Source organism: Apaloderma vittatum, unplaced genomic scaffold (assembly GCF_000703405.1).
Source record: "Apaloderma vittatum isolate BGI_N311 unplaced genomic scaffold, ASM70340v1 scaffold5521, whole genome shotgun sequence".
NCBI classification, from domain to species: domain Eukaryota; kingdom Metazoa; phylum Chordata; class Aves; order Trogoniformes; family Trogonidae; genus Apaloderma; species Apaloderma vittatum.
The window spans coordinates 65,155-65,428 of record NW_009699470.1 but is presented as its reverse complement, the minus strand read 5'-3'; the positions used below and the strand labels follow the sequence as shown (position 1 = coordinate 65,428).

At 60.6% G+C, this 274-nt stretch overlaps 1 protein-coding gene across 1 annotated transcript in view; it reads left to right on the top strand.

The window, feature by feature from the left end:
• Positions 1-45: 45 nt before the first annotated feature.
• SNX19 (sorting nexin 19) overlaps positions 46-274 on the top strand; it is a gene marked incomplete at its 5' end in the record, with an annotated part of 17,370 nt that continues 17,141 nt past the window's right edge. Inside the window, one exon of the mRNA XM_009878367.1 lies at positions 46-242. Within this exon, the coding sequence (XP_009876669.1) occupies positions 46-242 (197 nt within the window). The remainder of the gene's footprint in view (positions 243-274) is intronic.

The window sequence follows — 274 nt, the reverse complement described above, 5'->3', positions numbered from 1 at the left end:
CGGCGGCTGCGGTTGGAGCATTTTGTGAGTTCTCTGCAACCCCAGCCTCACTGCGCGGAGGCTGAGAGGTGGCTGGAGAGAGAGATCACCAGCACTGTCCACAAAGTGGTGCGGCGGCTGCGGTTGGAGCATTTTGTGAGTTCTCTGCAACCCCAGCCTCACTGCGCGGAGGCTGAGAGGTGGCTGGAGAGAGAGATCACCAGCACTGTCCACAAAGTGGTGCGGGATTTCGTTGCCTCCTGGTACCACACTGGCCGTAGGGAGCTGGGCTTTG